General features: G+C 56.7%; 2 protein-coding genes across 6 annotated transcripts in view; both read left to right on the plus strand.

Annotated features, from left to right (window-relative positions):
* The window catches only part of INTS3 (integrator complex subunit 3), a 39452-nt gene extending 31877 nt beyond the window's left edge, over positions 1-7575 (plus strand). For all 3 annotated transcript variants that reach the window (XM_055402151.2, XM_055402152.2, XM_088835786.1), the window contains 10 exons: positions 1308-1461; positions 2457-2525; positions 3344-3419; positions 3912-4025; positions 4433-4481; positions 5521-5688; positions 5992-6092; positions 6216-6288; positions 6488-6644; positions 6758-7575. In XM_055402151.2, coding sequence (XP_055258126.1) covers positions 1308-1461; positions 2457-2525; positions 3344-3419; positions 3912-4025; positions 4433-4481; positions 5521-5688; positions 5992-6092; positions 6216-6288; positions 6488-6644; positions 6758-6835 — 1039 coding nt within the window. In that variant the 3' untranslated portion in view covers positions 6836-7575. The remainder of the gene's footprint in view (positions 1-1307; positions 1462-2456; positions 2526-3343; positions 3420-3911; positions 4026-4432; positions 4482-5520; positions 5689-5991; positions 6093-6215; positions 6289-6487; positions 6645-6757) is intronic.
* Positions 7576-8941: 1366 nt separating this feature from the next.
* Positions 8942-13580, plus strand: SLC27A3 (solute carrier family 27 member 3). Of its 3 annotated transcripts, none has more exons than XM_055402154.2 (10): positions 8942-9699; positions 10052-10261; positions 10591-10749; positions 11314-11438; positions 11716-11910; positions 12020-12110; positions 12198-12396; positions 12626-12723; positions 12853-12983; positions 13288-13580. In XM_055402154.2, the coding sequence occupies exons 1-10, from the start codon at positions 9051-9053 to the stop codon at positions 13462-13464; spliced, it is 2034 nt and encodes a 677-aa protein (XP_055258129.2). In that variant the 5' UTR covers positions 8942-9050; the 3' UTR covers positions 13465-13580. The 3 variants fall into 3 exon arrangements, with proteins under 3 accessions (XP_055258129.2, XP_055258130.2, XP_088691913.1); XM_055402155.2 differs by having other exon boundaries at positions 11314-11381; XM_088835787.1 differs by lacking the exon at positions 13288-13580 and having other exon boundaries at positions 12580-12723; positions 12853-12984.
* The last annotated feature ends 3378 nt before the right edge of the window (positions 13581-16958 follow it).

Here is a 16958-nt window from a genome sequence, read left to right on the forward strand (position 1 = left end):
TGAACATTCACATACAGATTTTTGCATGGATAGATGTTTTCAGTTTTCCTGAGTTTATACCTAGAGGTAGAATTGCTGAGTTCAATGGTAACTCTATTTTTACATCTGTGAGAATTGCCAAACTGCTTTCCAAAGTGGTGCAAGCACTTTGTTTCCACCAGCATTGTGTGAGAATTCTAATTTCTCCACATGCTCCCCAACAGTTGTTGGCTTTTGTATAGCCAGCCTAATGGGCGTGAAGTGGCAGCTCCATCCTTGTTTTGATTTGCATCTCCCTGATGACAAATGATGCTGAGCATTTTTTCATGTGCTCATTGGCCATTTGCATTTTCTTTGGGAAAAAACTCTGTTTTGATCTCTATTTTTCAATCGGGTATTTATCTTTTTCTTGTGGATTTTTAAGAGTTCTTCAGATATTCTGGGTAGATGTCCCTTATCAAATATATAGTTTGTAAACGTTTTTTCCTATTCTGTAGGTTGTCTGTTCACTTTCTTGATGGTATCTTTTGAAACACAAAAGTTTTAAATGTTGATCAAGTCCTGTTTTTTTTTTTTTTTCTTTTATCACTTGTGATTTACTCCTGTTTTCTTGTAAGAGTCATATAATTTCAATTCTTACATTTAGGCCTGTGACCCATTTTGAGTTAAGATTTTTGCATATGGCGTGAGGTAGGGATCTGTGGAGAAGGCAGTGGCGCCCCACTCCAGTACTCTTGCCTGGAAAATCCCATGGGTGGAGGAGCCTGGTAGGCTGCAATCCATGGGGTCTCGAAGAGTCAGACATGACTGAGCGACTTCACTTCCACTTTTCACTTTCATGCATTGGAGAAGGAAATGGCAACCCACTCCAGTGTTCTTGCCTGGAGAATCCCAGGGACGGGGGAGCCTGGTGGGCTGCCCTCTATGGGGTCGCACAGAGTCGGACACAACTGAAGCGACTTAGCAGCAGCAGCAGGTATCTGTAGGTATTATTGCCCTCATTGCTTAGAGCCCAAAGAGCAAAAGAGAAAGCTTTGTCTAACCTGACATGAGCTCTCTCTCTCTTTTCCTGTTCTTTACTCTTACCAGGTAGTTACTTCACTGATTGTGGTCTGAGCCCTGTCTGGAACATGGGGGAAAGTTGGGGAGAAAGAAGAGTGTCTCCTGATTGCCATAGTCACCAAGTCTCTGGGGAAGGCCAGGGAGGGCCATGAGACACATTAGCCCAGGGCATCCAGGGTGGCAAAGGGATTCTAGAGTGGGGGTCTACTTAGGGGTTGTTTGAGGCCAGGGTCAGGCTGCTGGCTGAGGCCCGACTGGTCTTGCAGCAAAGCTGCCGCCGGGAAGATGAACCTGTACGAGTCATTTGCCCAGGCCACCCAGCTGGGCGACCTGCACACCTGCTTAATGATGGACATGAAGGCCTGCCAGGAGGATGACGTGCGACTGCTGTGCCACCTCACACCCTCCATCTACACAGAGGTCAGCACCTCCATCTGTGTCCCTGGGATGGCACGGCAGTGCCGGTGGTCTCACGGGAGGCCACGTCATCTCGTTGCACTCAACCCTCACCCTCCTCTGCCCTTCGCTGCTGGCCTCAGGAGGCCCCTTCTCCCACACCATAGCTGTTCCCTCCTTCTGCCTCTCTCCACCAAATTGAACAATGTCTAAAACCCGCAGAATTCTTATCGTGTGAGCTGGGGTCTGGGCTTGTCCACTTGTCTCCTCTGCTTTGGCCCCATCCTCTGGACCCAGGACAGACAGGGCTTCCAGCCAGATCCACATTCACTTATTCAAGCTCTCTGGCTGTCTGATGGCCCTTCAAGACCAGGGCCTCTGTAGTGGAGACTCAGCTCTCATTCCCCTTGTCTGCAAACAGTCTTCTCTAGGCATTGGAACATAGGAGGAGAGGACAGCTCTTCTTCCTCCTCTTGGTGAGAGGTCCCAGGAACAGGGAAATCAGGGCGCAGGGTGCGGGCATCACAGGAGGAAGTGTGATGTCAGCCAAAAACCCAAGGGAGGAAGGGCTGTCATGCCCAGCACCCCTCCCCTCTCCAGAAGGGGCCCTCTGCACCCCGCACCCTCCCCAAACACACACTCTCTGCACCTTCTTCGGCAGGGGTCAGTACACGCTGGATTTCTTTGCTGCCAGAGATGCAAATACTAATTCTGTCGTCGCTTCACACAGAACTAACATGTCCAGTCCCATTCGGCTCTAGCTTTGTCTCCAGGTGGCTCCCCTTTGGTTTCCTTACACACTCATACTGTGTGGACGCACACATTTAAAACCTTGGGTTCTTTAAGGGTTAAATTCCCAGCCTCATAGCTACTGGATCTTTGTTTAGAGATTTGTTAGAACCCCACGTCTGGCTAGCCCAGCATCCCCTGAGCGTGAAGAGGGAGTGGGGATGGGCTCTGAGGGGAGAGCTGAGGGGTGCGCTTTGGACTTCTGCCCTTCTTTCCCTCTTTTCCTCCAGTTTCCAGATGAGACCTTGCGGAGCGGGGAGCTGCTCAACATGATCGTTGCTGTTATTGACTCAGCACAGGTGAACATAGCTGTCATCCGAGAGGCCTGGGGCTATGGGGCCCTGCTCCCCCTCCTGCCTGCAGAGAGGGAGTCCTGCTCACAGGCGCCCTACTCCCGGCAGCCACTGTGTGTGCCTTTAGCCCCAGGGGCTGGGAAGGATCATGGAGCCCCAGGGCGGCAAGCTGGGTATAGGCCAGTCCTGCTTGGAGTTCCCCTTATTCTCCATGCTTTGGGGACACTCCTGTTCTTCAGGGAAACCGAGGGGACTGTTTTTCAGCTCTCCGTTGGTCTTCCCCTTGGCTCAGAACAAAAATGTTCAGACCACTTCTAGTTGACCTTTCATGCATACGTCCCTACAAGGCTGTAGTTTGGCTTGTGGTTCCTTCTCAGTCCTAAACTGAGGTCCCATTTCTGCTCCTCCCCACTCAAGCGCCCTCCTACCTGTGCTTCTCTCCTCCCCACACCTGTAATCCAGCCTCCCATGGCCCTTCCCTACACAGAACAGGCTGGGATGGATCAGGGGCCCAGGCTCCATCCAAGCAGAGGAGTTGCCTCTTCTTACTCTGCCATCAGGACATAAGGGATGGCTTTCTGTAACAGTTTTTGCTCCGAACGGGGGGTCTGGTTCCCACTGAAGCCAGTTGCTCCTTTGCCAGTCCCCTCAATCCTTCAGCGTCCCGGTGCCATCGTGTGCCTTCTCCTTCCCATTCCTTTATGACTTGGGTTTCACTTCCTCTGATTTCTCCCTGAATGAGCTCTTCTGCTTCTCCTTCCATTCTAGCTTCCTGGCCTCTTTTTAAAACCAATGGTTTCTGCCTTCTTCCTCATCCCCTTTAGCTTCAGGAGCTGGTCTGCCACGTGATGATGGGGAACCTGGTCATGTTTCGAAAAGACTCAGTGCTCAATATACTCAGTAAGTGTGCCAGGCCCTGAGGTTCCCTGGGAGATGAGAGTGGTGGCAGCCCTGTGTACTTGTTCAGTCGCTCAGTTGTGTACCAACTCTTTGCAACCTGATGAACTGCAGCATGCCAAGCTTCCCTGTCCTTCACTATCTCCCATAGGTGGTTGTGTACTTTCTAGTAACAGGAAAGCCGGTTCTGGGGCTCAGAATGAGGTAGAAGGTCCTTCCAGCCTGCCGTGAGCCTTTGGCAGTATTTCTTTGGATCTGTTTTTGGCTTTGTAAAAGTTCCTTTACCTTTCAGCCTCAGGGTGATGAGAATACAGAAGCTCTATGAGGGCTTTGGAAGTGTGCTTTGCATGAAAGGGAAAGTATCTATGGTCTTAGGACCGCTGTTCCCACCCCTGTAACATCCTCGCGTGAGGTGCTGACAGTCAGTGGGTTAGCCTTCTCTGTGTACGTGTGTGACAGAGTATGAATGCGTGTGTCTCTTCTCTGTCTGCTCAGTCCAGAGCTTGGACTGGGAAACCTTTGAGCAGTACTGTGCGTGGCAGCTCTTCCTGGCCCACAACATCCCCCTGGAGACCATCATCCCCATCCTTCAGCACCTCAAGTACAAGGGTGAGCAGGGCCATGGGCAGGGAGTGTGACTGGAGGTGGGGACACTGCAGGGCCTGGGCCTCCGGGCGGGGAGTGTGACTGGAGAGGGGACACTGCAGGGCCTGGGCCTCCGGGCTTCCTTTTAGGTCGGCCCAGACCCACAGCTGCCCTTCCCACCAGAGTGCTGAGTGCAGAAGGGCGGGCCCCCATCAGTCACCTCTGCTCCTTAGGTGTGTCCTGCAGGCCCCCTCCAAGCCGGGTGCTGAACTGGGGCTCAGGTGACGCGAGACTGGGGGTCGTTCTTCCTGGTTTATTGTTGAAGATTATCTTTACTCCTTCCAGTAGCTGTGGTTAGGGGATGGGCAAGGTGCCAGAATTTCTTTCCGGAATTTTGCATTCCTCTGAACAGCCTCTACCCTCCTCCATAGAGCACCCAGAGGCCTTGTCCTGTCTCCTGCTTCAGCTCCGAAGAGAGAAGTGAGTTCTGCCCCCGCCCTTGGGGGCTCTTTAGTCTCCACTCTGCACACACCAAGAGGCGCTGTCACATGAAGGGCTCCTGTCCTGCTCCTTCGCTGCCGTGTTTTTTCCTGTTGTTGACATCTGCTTCTTCCACCCTTCCCCCAAAGTGATTTACAAATAAGCAGGCCCCCTGGGATCTGGGCTTCCTCTCGACTTTACCCCCCTGCCCACCAGGAGCTGCCCCCAGAGGTGGGGACCGGACATCCCTGTTTCCTGCTGCCACAGCACTTCTAATCCCCGGTGACTCCTGCTCCCCTCCCCCTCGCTCCTGAGGCCACCACGAGGCCAGTCCTAGAGAAGGAAGGGTCAGAGTGGAGGAGCCACACACTGTCCCTTCCCTCACCCTGCAGAGCGGAGCAGGCTGAACAGGGGTGGGGTATAGCGGGAGAATGGGCAGAGGCCCCTCCTTCTGTCACGGGCACTTTTCCAAACGCGCCAGATGAATGGAGCAGCAGCCGTACACCATTTCCTGCCTACCTTCTTGCCGTCCTTCCACCTTTTCTCCTCTCCTGGCTGAGAGACTGGAAGTGGTACAGAGCTTCCCAAAGGAAGTGGGAAAGTTGGAGGGCTGCATGTCCCTTCCTTGGGCTTGATGCCAGGGTGGCCCACCGCTCCAGCTGGGCAGGGGACAGAGAGCATTCACACACCACAAACTTGTCCTTTTGCCTCCCCGGCCCACTTCTTGACTGTTCTGGGCAGCGTGGTGGAGATTTACTGGGGCTCCTTCCCAGCACACACACACGCACCTTCTGCTGCCACAGAAACTGAAAAGTCTCACTTCTTGTCTCCTGGCTTCTGCAAAGGATGAAACCAGGCATTCCTTGGCCCAAAGAGAAGAGGGAGAAGGATGTGAGAGTAGAAAGCTACCGCAAGTCTGGGGTGGGACAGGGGTAGGGAGGCCAGGGTTTTGGGGAAAAGTCCATGAGAGAGCGCCAGGGGTTCGTGTGGTCAGCTGTGTGAGCCAGGCGCCCCTGCCTGCACCCTCCTTTGCCTCCAGGCCCAGTGAGGAGATGGTGAAGATGGTGCTGAGCCGGCCTTGCCACCCTGATGACCAGTTCACCACCAGTATCCTGCGGCACTGGTGCATGAAGCATGACGAGCTGCTGGCTGAGCATATCAAGTCCCTGCTCATTAAGAACAACAGCCTCCCGCGCAAGAGGCAGAGGTGGGACCCTCTGCAGCAGGGCGGTCCAGTTTGGTCGTGCCTGGCTTGCGGGCGACACCTAGTGGTGTGAAGCGGCCTGGCGTGCAGGACCACTGTGGCCCCTCCGCCTCTTTTTCTTGTGCCCTGTCTTTGGTCCCTGTTCTAAGGACACTTCCATTACCCTGTCCAGCCCCTCCCAGTCCTGCCCTCCCTTTCTCTGTAGGGGCTGCCTCTGTCCTAAGGAGGAACCCCAGTGGGGGAGGCTGTCCATGCTCCTGGAGCCCGCACCCCAAGCTCAGACTCACTCTTCTGACTTCCCTGCAGCCTGAGGAGTTCCAGCAGCAAGCTGGCCCAGCTGACTCTGGAGCAGATCTTAGAGCACTTGGACAATCTGCGTCTCAACCTGACCAACACCAAGCAGAACTGTACGCTTCCCCACCCTCTCCGAGTCTGCGTGTGTGGTGCTGCCCCAACTCAGACCACCTGTGGATCCGGGTGGGGCAGCTCGCAGACTCCTCACTGTTCCTCTTCCCTGCTCTCCCTTCTAGTTTTCAGCCAGACCCCAATTCTGCAGGCTCTGCAGCATGTCCAGGCGAGCTGTGACGAAGCCCACAAGATGAAGTGAGGCTCCTTGCACTTGTGGCCTTGAGGAGTGGGAGAGGGCTTGGGTGGGGGTGGCCTGCTGGGGACACAGACTTAGTCTCCGGCAAGACCAGGTGCTTGAAAACAAGTGAGAGACCCTGGCGTGAGGGCAGAGACAAGGGTGGGAGGATGGCCCTGGGGCCAGAACGCCCACTCTCCGAGCGCTCCTCCTCCTCAGGTTCAGCGATCTCTTCTCGCTGGCTGAGGAATACGAGGACTCTTCCACCAAGCCACCCAAGAGCCGGCGAAAAGCCACTTTGTCCAGCCCCCGAAGTCGGAAGAATGCCACCCAGCCGCCCAACGCTGAGGAGGAGTCTGGCTCCAGCAGCGCCTCGGTGAGACCCCTGGCCGGGCACACCACGCACGGGATGCAGGGAGAGGCAGGGTGCGGGCAGAGCTGGGCCCGGCAGCTGCCCAGGCTAGCGACTCTCCGTCCCCTCTCCCCCAGGAGGAAGAAGACACAAAACCGAAGCCCACCAAGCGGAAACGGAAAGGGTCCTCTGCAGTGGGGTCTGACAGTGACTGAGGCCCTGTTCCCTGTGCACCCCCAGTTGGACTGCCCTCCCCTCCTTGGTGAATCAGAGGTTAACAGAGGCTGGGGAGATCGTAGGGGAAGCAGCCTGTCCCCATCTGGAGCACAGCCCGAGAAGCTGCCATGCAGCCCCCAGCCCCACCCCCTCTTCTCTTGGGCCTGCAGCCCCATCACTGCTGCTCCCACTGATACTCGGGTTCCCACTGAAGCCAGAGGCTGTGCGAAGCCTGGACTGTGGTGGAAGTCCTTGCCCCCTCCCCCAGCCTCCCCAAAAGCTATTTCAATAGAGGAGAGAAATGGCCAAGGGGCAGCTGGCCACAGAGGCTAGGATGAGAATAAAAGCTGTGTGTGAGCCCCTCCCCGCTCCCCTTTCGGGTCTTGATCTGCTCTGAACAGGCATTTAATAGTTGCCCTCTGTACATCAGTGTGAAATGAGCATTTAATCTGTGATGTGCTCACGCTGCCTTTTCCTCTCCGAGGGCCAGATGCCACAGGTGTTCAGGAAGGAATCTGAGAGGGAGGCCACAGCCCCACCCGGGCTGCCCTGGAGGCTTGTGCTGACCCGAAGTTGGCACCTCACACCGGACCAGAGCCCTGGGAGTCCCAGAGACATGGTCCACAGAACTGTCAAATGGTCCCATTTCCATGGATCTGTCTGTCTTTTTCTTTTTTTGGCAGAGATAATCGCATTTTAAAAGTTGTTTTTAAATGACAATAAAACAAGCCAGAACCTCTTCTGTGCCAGAGTTGCTGCCCCCACCTGCCCTGTGCATGTCCCGGTGGTCTTGACGTCATTGGCACCCTTCTTCCCCTTCTCGCTTCCTGCCCGCCCCCTTCTTGTCCAGAGCAGGAGGGAGTTGGCTTTAACCCTCACATCCTTCTTGCTGCTGCTGGCTATGCAGGCCAGGCACTGACCTGTCCAGGCAGAAATCGATGCTGTACCATCTCCCAGAAGCCTGTCTGTCCTTATCCATCTCGTGAATCTAGAGGCTTCCAGAAGCTTCCAGAATGCTAGTGTTACATTGGTGGTGTTGTGGTGAGCACAGCTGCCTTCTAGAAGCTAGTGTGTCATACTCTAATGCTTACCAGCTACTGGAGGACTACCTGCTTGGACTGGGGCTGGGTGGGGCAGGGGTTGCTAATGCGTGTGCCTGGTGTAGAGTTCAGCTACCTCAGCGAAGGAACCCTCTTCCTGTCTAGCCACTTGCCCATCCATGTATACCAGCAGAAAAGCTCCTTGATTATGCTTTTGTTCCCCTGCTGTCCTGGGAGCTTGAGTGGCAGGCTGAAGAGAAAGGAGTGTAGTTTGGGCTGACTGCAGACAGCTCCTGTTCAGCCGGCAAATTTGTCTTTTACAGAATCCAGGTTTTCCCATCCCTCAAAGCTGCTGCTCTTTCCTTTGAAAGCTTAAACTGCCGGAGGCCTCTTTTCCTTCCCCTCTCTCCTTCCCCTGTTTCCTCTGCCCCAATTAAAACCAGGATGGAAAGCATTCGCTGGCTGGCCCCAATTATTGTCCCTTTGCCCAAAGGGAGGGGCCTCCGCCGCCGTGGCCCCTCCAGAAATCTGGCTGGCTGGGCCTCCACCTCTCCCCTACTTCACTCTCGGCCCCCACCCAGCTCCTGGGGTTGCCGCTGCTGGCGGCTGGAGGGAGGGCATGGGTCTGGCCAACGTGCCATGCCGCAACTTGCAGCACCATGTGGGCAGGAGGCCGAGTTCTTCAGTCTCCTGGGAGAGGAGTGCCACTCACCCGTCATCCGGTGAAAATGCGAGAGGAAAAGGGAATGATGGACTTGCTCTTAGTACCCTGGCTGTCTGACCGGGGGGTCCAAAGCCCAGCCAGAGGTCTAGACTGTCCTAGAGAAAACCCTGAAACAGACCCGACCGTGGGATTTAGAGAAGGCTTGAGCACCGCCCAGGAGTTGGTAGGGTGCGGGCCGCGAGAGGTCCTGGAGGGAGCGCGCCTGGGGCGGAGCGTAGCTCTGGGAAGGGCCGGGCTGCCGGGCCGCCCCCCGCTAGCACTCCTCCGCTCTCCTCCCGTGGGGAGGGGGACTGGGTGGGAAGGGGCGTGTGCCAGCGCGCGCGCTCCCGGGAAGGAGAGGTCTGAGCGCTAGACCAGCGGCCCCAGTTTGTCGGAAGGGAGTATCGGGCCTGTCTGCGAGCTGCTGGGACTGCTGGGGCCAGACTGGGCCGAGCGGAGGAAGCGGGCACCATGGCCTCTCTCCTGCTGCTACCCCTGCTGCTGCTGCTGCCGCTGCTGCTGCTGCCCCTGCGCCTGTGGTCGCAGTTGCGCTGGCTCGCGGCAGACTTGGCCTTCACGATGCGCGCTCTACGCTGCAAACGGGCCCTTCGAGCGCGCGCTCTGGCCGCGGCTGCCGCCGACCCAGGAGGTCCTGAGGGGGGCTGCAGCCTGGCCTGGCGCCTCGCGCAGCTGGCCCGGCAGCGCCCAGCGCACACCTTTCTCATTCACGGCGCGCAGCGCTTTAGCTACGCGGAGGCCGAGCGCCAGAGCAACCGGGCTGCTCGCGCCTTTCTGCGCGCGCGAGGCTGGGACCGGGGACTCGGCGGCGGCGGCGGCACGGGGGGCGCCGGGGAAGGCGAGCGGGCGGCGCTCTGCGCGAGAGACCAGGCGGCCGGAAGCGGCGCGGCGCGGGCCGTGCGGGAACGGGATGGCGCGGCCCCTCTCGCACCTGGGGCCACCGTGGCGCTGCTGCTCCCCGCCTGCCCTGAGTTCCTGTGGCTCTGGTTCGGGCTGGCCAAGGCCGGCCTGCGCACGGCCTTTGTGCCCACCGCCCTGCGCCGGGGTCCCCTACAGCACTGCCTCCGCAGCTGCGGCGCGCGCGCGCTGGTGCTGGCGCCAGGTAAGGACCGAGCGCCCGCCAGACGGGGGCGGGGCCAGCCGCGGAAAGGGGCGTGCCGAGGGCCGAGCAGGCGTCTGCGGAGGAGGCCGCCCTCTCTCCAAGGGGTTCGGACGCGGTGCGGAAAAGAGTTCTTGGGGCTTGTGACGGGAGGCAGCTGCGTCTCCCTCTGGTTTCCCAAGGATTTCCCAAGACTTGGGCTCCAGGTCCCAGGCCCATGATGGGACGTCGGTTCTGTCCTTTGCAGCCTTACTCGGGAGCTGCGCGAGTCGGGGGTGGGGGCGCAAATGGGGTAAAGGGTGGGGACTCTTCTGGGTCGGGCAGAGCTGCGGGGCTGTTTTCCCACCCCATCCAGAATTCTTGGAGTCCCTGGAGCCTGATCTCCCGGCCCTGAGAGCCATGGGACTTCACCTGTGGGCTGTGGGCTCTGACACCCGTCCTGCTGGAATCAGCGATTTTCTGGCTGAGGCCTCAGCTGAAGTGGATGGGCCAGTGCCCGGATACCTGTCTGCCCCCCAGAACATGACGGACACGTGCCTGTATATCTTCACCTCAGGCACCACGGGTGAGGATATTTACCTCCCAGAATCTAAAGCCAAGGAAGGCAGGGGCCTAGGAACAGGAACTATGACCTCCTCAGTTCCTAGGCCACTCCTCCAAAGCCCCCAGAGAGAAGGGTGATCCCAGGGGCCAGTATCCCCTACCTCACCAGTCCTCCCACCCGTCTTCATTTCTCCACTTCCCTGAACGTCCCTCATTTCTGGGACATCCCGGCCTGCCTTCTCAGTTTCAGCCTTGCCTCTGCCTCTTGCTGTGGGAAACCCAGCAGGGGCAAAGAGGGAGACAAGGCTTGGGTTCAGACCCTTCCCTGACCTCCCCCACCCCCACCCCCAGGCCTCCCCAAGGCTGCTCGGATCAGTCACCTGAAGGTCCTGCAATGCCAGGGATTCTACCAGCTGTGCGGTGCCCACCAGGAGGATGTGATCTACCTCACCCTCCCACTCTACCACATGTCTGGCTCCCTGTTGGGCATCGTGGGATGCTTGGGCATTGGTCAGTCTCCCCCACCCCAATCCCTCATTCAGCCTTCTGGCAAGTGTTTATGCCAGCAAACCTCTAAGTACCTACTGTGGTGTGCTCACCTGGGGATGCTTCCTGAGCCCTTCAGGGTAGAGAATGGAGAGGAACGAGGCTGGGTCACCTCTCCAGAAGCTCCTGGTTCAATGGAGAAGCTTCACCTGCACAGACCTACAGGCTAAGCAACCAGGGGAGGGCATGCAGTTCGCAGAACTCCAGGCTCCAAAGGCCAGGGGATGGGAGGGCTGTGAATGTCAGCCCAGGAAGGGGCAAATGGAGAAGAGGGTTGGGACCTGGGGGCAGGGTTCAGAGAATCAACTGCGTGAGGATGGAAGTGGGGACAGGGCGCTAACCTCCCTAAATTACCGGTGGGAAAGGATGGCCAGCTTGGCCTGTGGCAAGTATAAATGTCACAGTCTGGTCTTTCAGGCAATTACACTATAGTGAAGGTCTGGGAAGAAGCGAGTCAGGACCCCACGCCCGCCTCCAGCTATTAACCTCACCTCCTTCCTTCCTCCTCTCCCTCCCTGATTCTGGCAGGGGCCACAGTGGTGCTGAAGTCCAAGTTCTCAGCTGGTCAGTTCTGGGAGGACTGCCAGCAGCACAAGGTGACAGTGTTCCAGTACATCGGGGAATTATGCCGATACCTTGTCAACCAGCCCCCGGTGCGTGGGCGCAGATCCTGGGCAGAGCCACGGCGACAGGGAAATGGGCAGTTGCCAGGGGGCACTGAAACCGTTGTCTGGGAGTCAGAGAGAGGAAGCAAGCAGAAGAAAATGGAAGGGGGGAGAAGGAGCCTGGGTGGTCGGACTTGGATGCTTAGGGCACCTGAAGGAGGTCACAGTGGAGGGCGTTGAGGAGAATGGGAAACAGGGCTCCCCTCCGGGGAGCTGGCTGGCATCTGGAGGCTGAAGCTCCTGCCCCTCTCCCCACTTGTCTCAGAACAAGGCAGAACGTGGACATAAGGTCCGGCTGGTGGTGGGAAGTGGGCTGCGGCCGGACACCTGGGAGCGCTTTGTGCGGCGCTTCGGGCCCCTGCAGGTGCTGGAGACATACGGACTGACCGAGGGCAACGTGGCCACTTTCAACTACACCGGACAGCAGGGCGCTGTGGGGCGTGCCTCCTGGCTTTACAAGGTGTGTTGCAGGAGGAAACCAGGAAATCTGGGGGACAGTGGTGGGGGAGTTAGTGGGGAGGGCCTCATGCACCGGAAATGACCCAGTCCCTGGGTCTCCCTTCCCCCAGCATGTCTTCCCCTTCTCTTTGATTCGCTATGATGTCACCACAGGGGAGCCAATTCGGGACACCCAGGGGCACTGTGTGGCCACGTCTCCAGGTTTGTGTCCCGGTGGGGTGGGCGCGGGTGGTGTACTTGGAGAGTGGGGTGGGGGGCGGCCACCCCTGACCGCGGTGGCTCTGTCAGGTGAGCCAGGCCTGCTGGTGGCCCCTGTGAGCCAGCAGTCGCCATTCCTGGGCTACGCTGGGGGGCCAGAGCTGGCCCGGGGAAAGCTGCTGAGGCACGTCTTCCGGCCTGGGGACGTTTTCTTCAACACTGGGGACCTGTTAGTCTGCGACAACCAGGGCTTTCTTCGCTTCCACGATCGCACTGGAGACACCTTCAGGTACCTGCCCCTCACTTTCTGATTCTTCTCCTTGGCATCTGAGTCTCTGGGACCCAAACCCTCTAAACCTCTGCTATGCATCAGCCCAGTCTCTCACCAACCTCTCCTCTCCAGCCTCTGACTTCTTCCCCGAGACCACCTGGCATCTCGCCCTCATCCTGGCCTCTTTCTCTCCCCACCAAGCTCAGGAGGCCCTGCCCCCCGACTCCCAGTTTCCCATCTCTGGCAGGTGGAAGGGGGAGAATGTGGCCACCACCGAGGTGGCCAAGGCTTTGGAGGCCCTGGACTTTCTTCAGGAGGTGAACGTCTATGGAGTCACTGTGCCAGGTGCCCAGGCAGGGGGTAGGGGCCCGGGGCCCCAGGCCCACTGCGTGGAAGTGGTGTTACCTCGGTGCAGGGGGCAGAGGGCCTCGTGGGGTCAGCTCCCACGGCTGACCCTGCCCCCACACCCACCAGGGCATGAAGGCCGGGCTGGGATGGCAGCCCTGGCTCTCCGTCCCCCATACTCTTTGGACCTTGCGCAGCTCTATGCCCATGTTTCTGAGAACCTGCCACCTTATGCCCGGCCTCGATTCCTAAGGCTCCAGGTAAGCAGCACCCAGCTCTGACCCTTTCTCTCACCCTGTATATCTGCAGCAGCCACTGGCTCCCAAACCCCACAGAGGACCCCCACATACTGTGTGAAGAGAAAACACAGTTCCTTCCCGGACACATGCTTTTCACCCGCTTTGTCCTTCAGGCCTGGCCCCTTCTCTTCCCTGTCACCCCCTCCTCGAAACCTGGGCCTCATCTCCTCTCCCCAGACCTGCCCCTTCACAGAACTCAGGCAGTTCCCCCGAACTGCTGGGGCCAATGCCCCTTCCTTCAGCCTCCTCTGCCCTCCCTCCCCAGGAGTCCCTGCCCACCACAGAGACCTTCAAGCAGCAGAAGGTTCGGATGGCAGAAGAGGGCTTTGACCCAAGAGCGCTGCCCGACCCACTCTACATCCTGGACCAGGCGGGGGGTGCCTACCTGCCGCTCACGCCGGCCCGGTACAGCGCCCTCCTGGCCGGGGACCTCCGCATCTGAGCGCCCCCATGCCAGTGCACCTGACGGAGGGGCCCTGTGGCTGGGGACCTGCTGTTAGGCATCTTCTCTAGACCAGATCTGTAATCTTTATTTTGTAATAAACGTGTCCAGCGCTCCTCTGGCTCTGTCTTTCTGCTCCACAGTATCCGCTTTCCTGTCTGTTTGTGGAACAGCTTTTCTCACTGACATTTTCTCCTGGTCAGAGCCACAGGCGCTCCTGCCCGGACTCTGGGCCTGAGCTCAGTGTCTGGACCTCAGTATTTTTCCTCTCGGATGACCCCGTGTGATCCTTGTCCCTGGAAAACCCCTGATGACTGATGTCTGTGCTGTGGGTATTCTGTCCCAGTTTCACTCCCTGAGCATGGGGCCCCCACTGCTTCCTCTGGGGAGCTAGAGGTCCCAAGGGGTTCGCTCAATGGCCTAAGTGGACAGAGGTTTGGAAACACTGCCCCCTGTGGGCAGCCAAACATCTACACAAACTCACCTGTGGTTGGGGCCTGGGGAAGGGTCTTAAATGGGCAAAACAGAGGCTTCATTTTGGGGGAAAGGACCCTCTAGACACCCCTCACCCCTCAAAACTGACTTTGTTATCCATTCCATGAGGGGGAGGGGTGCAGCTATTCAGTGCCACTCAGATGTTCCAAATTTTACCCACATTTAGTTCTGTATTCCCAGAAGTAGCAGCGCAGTTTCTGGGGAGAGTTTGCCTGAAAGCCCTCCTTGGAGCAGGGCTCCAAACACATGTATGCTTGTGGTGGCAGAGGGATGGGGAAATCAAAAGAAAAAGGGCCTCTCCTTAGCCCCTGAATGAGGTGTCAAAAAGGTAATCATCAGGGAGTTCCCTGGTGGTTAGGATTCACGTTTTCACTACTGTGGCCTGGGTTCAGTCCCTAGTTGGGGAACTGATATCTCGCAAGTTGCACTGCATCACCAAATTTAAAAAAAAGCAAACTTAAAACTGATTCAAAATAGCTTAAAAAAGTTAATCACCTAAAAAGCTTGAAATGATGAAACTATTGCTTGTCTTAGAACTAAACTATCCTTCTGTTTTAAGCTGTGGGTCCACAAAAAATTCTACTACTTTCTTTTGGATTATCTTTCCCCCTCCAAACCCTCTTCCCAACGTGAGAGGTCAAGGGACACACCCCATCACCTAGCTTGGGTCCTTATGGCTCACCCTCCTATTCCAAAACATACACCTTGTCCCACCCTCCACCAGCAAACCCAGTCCAGATCACCAACAGACTAGACAGACCAGAGGTGCACCCAATGCTCGTCTCATTTGGTTGAAACCTCTACTGCACAGTATGGTGGCCACCAGACAGTGCTTAGTGAGTGCTTGACATGTGGCTGATCCGCAACGAGAGGTATGAACCACATACCAGGTTGCTAAGACTTAGGACCCAAAATAAAGGTAAAAAAATATTTCATTAATAACTGTTCTGTATTGCTACATGTCAAAATATTGGGTTAAAATATATTAAATGTATTCCACTTGTTTATTTTTACTTTCGTAAAGGGGGTTTCCCTTTTGTAAAGGTGGCTTAGCGGTAAAGAATCTGCCTGCCAATGCAGAAGACATAGGTTTGATCCTTGGTACGGGAAGATCCCCTGGAGAATACCCACTCCAGTATTCTTCCCTGGAGTATCCTATGGACACAGGAGCCTGGCAGGTACAGTCCATGGGATCTCGAAGAGTCAGGCACGACTTAGCAACTAAACAACAACAAAAAGAAGGCTGCTAGAAAATGTAGAATTACAGACCAGCCACGTTATATCTCCACCAAATAGAGCTGGCCTAAATCCTGTCCCCACGCCTCCCTCTGCAGACCCACAGATACTGAATGTAGTACATCAGCTGTCCCTGTCTGATGCCTGCTTTTGAGCTGCTGCACTTTGGAGAGGACAGCCAGCAGAGGGGCTTCTGTTCCAATGGGCAGAGCCAGATGGCTGAGGTTGGCATGCTGTCCTCCAGACAGAATCGCAGCTCTTTGAACCAGCTTTGTTGCGGAGGTTATATAACCTCTGAAATTGAGACGCTGGAAGAAGGCACACTCTGGATCCAAAAGAATTAGGTTTTCCATTTACCACAATCAAATATAAAATAAACTTCAAAAGAAATGTTTTCCTACCAAAAATGTCCAAGGGAATAAAATAAAATGGAGTTATGAGAAATTTGCTGAGATAGGTTGGTCCTCAAGTGGTAAGCTCCCTTTCTCAGGGCCCTCGTCCCTGACATGTTGGGCGCTGGAAGGGAGGATGGTGAAATCAGAGAGCTGTCTAACCTCATCTTCAGTTAGAGCAATGTTCTCAGCTCTGTGTCAGTGAATTCCCCGGGCTGCTTAGGCCGCGAGTCCTCGACAAATACAGGAACCAGTAAAGGGGCACTGGCGTTGGCAAACCACACTCTTTTACAGCCAGAGGCTAAGAATGTTTGTTTTTTTTATTTTTAGATGGTTGAAGAAAGCAAAAGAAGAGTATTTCACGACACGTATGGGATTCAGAGTCCACACGTAGTTTTAATGAAACAGGCCACGTGCATTCCTTTACATACTCGCTATGGCTGCTGCTTTGCTACAAAAACACAGTAGTTGTGACAGAGATCATATGGCCTGAAAAGCATAAAATACTTACTGTGTGGCCCTTGACAGAAAGACTGCCCTGTTCTAGGGCCTCGCCCCTACCCCGCCGCTGGGCAGCAGTTTTCCCGCGCGCGAGGGCAGGGAGTGCCAGGGGGACGGCCCGGCGACGCTTGGCCACCGCTCCCAGTAGGGCTTGGCAAAAAGCACCCGGGATGCGGCGCCGCCTGAGTCGATTATGTGGGGAAAGGCAGTAACACGCCAGGTCCTGCTCAGTGCCGAGGGCCCACGCGCCAGTGAGCTCCCAGGAGCAGCCACGCACACCCACGGAAACCGAACCTGGGGCGCCGGCGCATCCGCGGGGGAGGCGGGGCAAGCCAGGGAGTGGGCGGGGCCACCCCGCGGGGCGGGGCGAGCCCCTCCCCGCCCGCCGGAGGAAGGCGCCTGCGCACTGCTGCCCCGTCCCCGGGTGTGTGCATGCACTGTGTGTTCAGTCGTGTCCTTGTCACCCCACGGACTGTAGCCCGCCAGGCTTCTATGTCCATGGAATCTCCAGGCAAGGATACTAGAGTGAGTTACCGTTTCCTCCTCCAGGGGATCTTCCCGACCCAGAGATCAAACCCACGTTTCCTGCATTAGCAGGCAGACTTATTACTGGGAATTACCTGGGAAGCCTGCTGCTGCTGCTGCTAAGTCGCTTCAATCGTGTCCGACTCTGTGCGACACCATAGACGGCAGCCCACCAGGCTCCCCCATCCCTGGGATTCTCCAGGCGAGAACACTGGAGTGGGTTGCCATTTCCTTCTCCAATGCATGAAAGTGAAAAGTGAAAGTGAAGTCGCTCAGTCGTGTCCGACTTTTCACGACCCCATGGACTGCAGCCCACCAGGCTCCTCCGCCCATGGGATTTTCCAG

This window comes from Moschus berezovskii, chromosome 4 (assembly GCF_049115385.1).
Source record: "Moschus berezovskii isolate FMDL1 chromosome 4, NW_MosBer_1.0, whole genome shotgun sequence".
Classification (NCBI taxonomy): domain Eukaryota; kingdom Metazoa; phylum Chordata; class Mammalia; order Artiodactyla; family Moschidae; genus Moschus; species Moschus berezovskii.